We start from the raw sequence: 1,674 nt of genomic DNA, 5'->3' as shown, positions 1-1,674 counted from the left end.
CTTTTGACCGCAACCCTGACCATCTTCTTATATATAAATTTTAAAATCATTAGCCGTTTCAAATTTAAAGAGTTCAGAAACTTTGGATTTAAATAAAAAGATAAATAAGGTAAAGGAAAGAATGGAAAAAATAATAATAAAGAATATGAAAGGGAGAAATCCATATATCTAGAAAAATAAAATAAGAAACATGGGTGTTGACGACTGTCAAGTTTTATATACTTAAGCTACCTTGAGACTACATGGATATTTTTATTATAACTAATGAATTCTCACTTTTTTTCCCCCATAGTTTAACCACACTTACAAAGTATTCAGCCATGTCATATTCGTTATAGAATCTCTTGTCAAGTTTTATATACTTAAGCTACCTTGAGACTACATGGATATTTTTATTATAACTAATGAATTCTCACTTTTTTTCCCCCATAGTTTAACCACGCATGAATTTTCATTACAAATGTTGCTATCTTATCTTTGATTATAGGTATAGGACAACAAAGGATATATCTTTGCCATTCCGGGTGATCCCTCTCGTAAGAGAAGTGGGGAGGACTAGAATGGAAGTAAAGGTTGTCCTCAAGTCTAACTTCAAGCCTTCCCTCTTGGGGCAGAAGATGGAAGTACGCATTCCTACACCGCTCAATACTTCAGGTGTTCAGCTGATTTGCTTGAAAGGAAAAGCTAAATACAAGGCTTCTGAAAATGCTATAGTCTGGAAGTTAGTCTCTTTTTATTTATTTTTTAAATGATATAATATAATAATATAATCAGTTAGTTGATAGTTATTATCATCTTTATCTTAATTAATATTTCATTTTTTTTTTTCAGGATTAAACGGATGGCAGGCATGAAAGAAACTCAGCTATCTGCTGAAATCGAACTATTAGAAACTGACACCAAGAAAAAGTGGACACGTCCTCCAATATCCATGAACTTTGAGGTATTTTTTTATAAATTTATATTCACAATCGTTTTTAAAAAAAATGATATGACTTGGATTGCAGTCAGTAGAATAGTAATAATGTAGGGCCGCCCGTAGCTCAGTTGGGTTGCCCCAGTCTTACCAAGAGATGGTACTGCCGGATTATTATTTGCTCCTTGAAATAACATCCTTTCTATCTTAATCTTTAATTAGTGAAATGAGCTCTATCAGATACCATGTCCTTATAAAAATTTTGTTCAAACAATTTATGGGCTCTAGTCATTTCTCCTGGGTTGGCATGATTCACATTAGGCACTGTTCATTATTTCTTTAAAAGTTCAAGGACAATCTTACATATAAATTTATACTTCACGTCCCTATCCTTTATACAGCTGACATCCCAACCCATCCTAACACTATTCTCACCATGTATGCCGATGACACATGCCTATTGTCAATGAATAATGATCCTTCCATTGTATCCCAAACCCTCCAATCCCACATCACCACCCTTGAAGAATGGTGCCAAAACTGGAGGATTAAAATAAATTCCAATAAATCCCACCAAATCACATTTAACCTTCGTCTTGCCCCACAGTATCTTTTAATAATGCCCCACTTATTCCTGTTGAACAGATCTGTTACTTAGGACTAAATCTGGGCAAACGACTGACATGGAATCCTCATACAAGGCGGAAAATACAGGAAACTGCTCGTCGATTCCGACTATTACAACATTTACTAGACAA

General features: G+C 34.3%; 1 protein-coding gene across 1 annotated transcript in view; it reads left to right on the top strand.

Annotated features, from left to right (window-relative positions):
- AP-2mu (adaptor protein complex 2, mu subunit) overlaps window positions 1-1,674 on the top strand; it is a 19,073-nt gene that overhangs the window by 13,855 nt on the left and 3,544 nt on the right. The window contains exons 7-8 of the mRNA XM_067050044.1: window positions 488-721; window positions 832-943. Of these exons, the coding sequence (XP_066906145.1) occupies window positions 488-721; window positions 832-943 (346 nt within the window). The remainder of the gene's footprint in view (window positions 1-487; window positions 722-831; window positions 944-1,674) is intronic.

This window comes from Halyomorpha halys, unplaced genomic scaffold (genome assembly GCF_000696795.3).
Source record: "Halyomorpha halys isolate HHAL.00 unplaced genomic scaffold, Hhal_1.1 Scaffold268.1, whole genome shotgun sequence".
In the NCBI taxonomy this organism is placed as follows: domain Eukaryota; kingdom Metazoa; phylum Arthropoda; class Insecta; order Hemiptera; family Pentatomidae; genus Halyomorpha; species Halyomorpha halys.
This window is presented reverse-complemented; position numbering and strand designations above follow the sequence as displayed.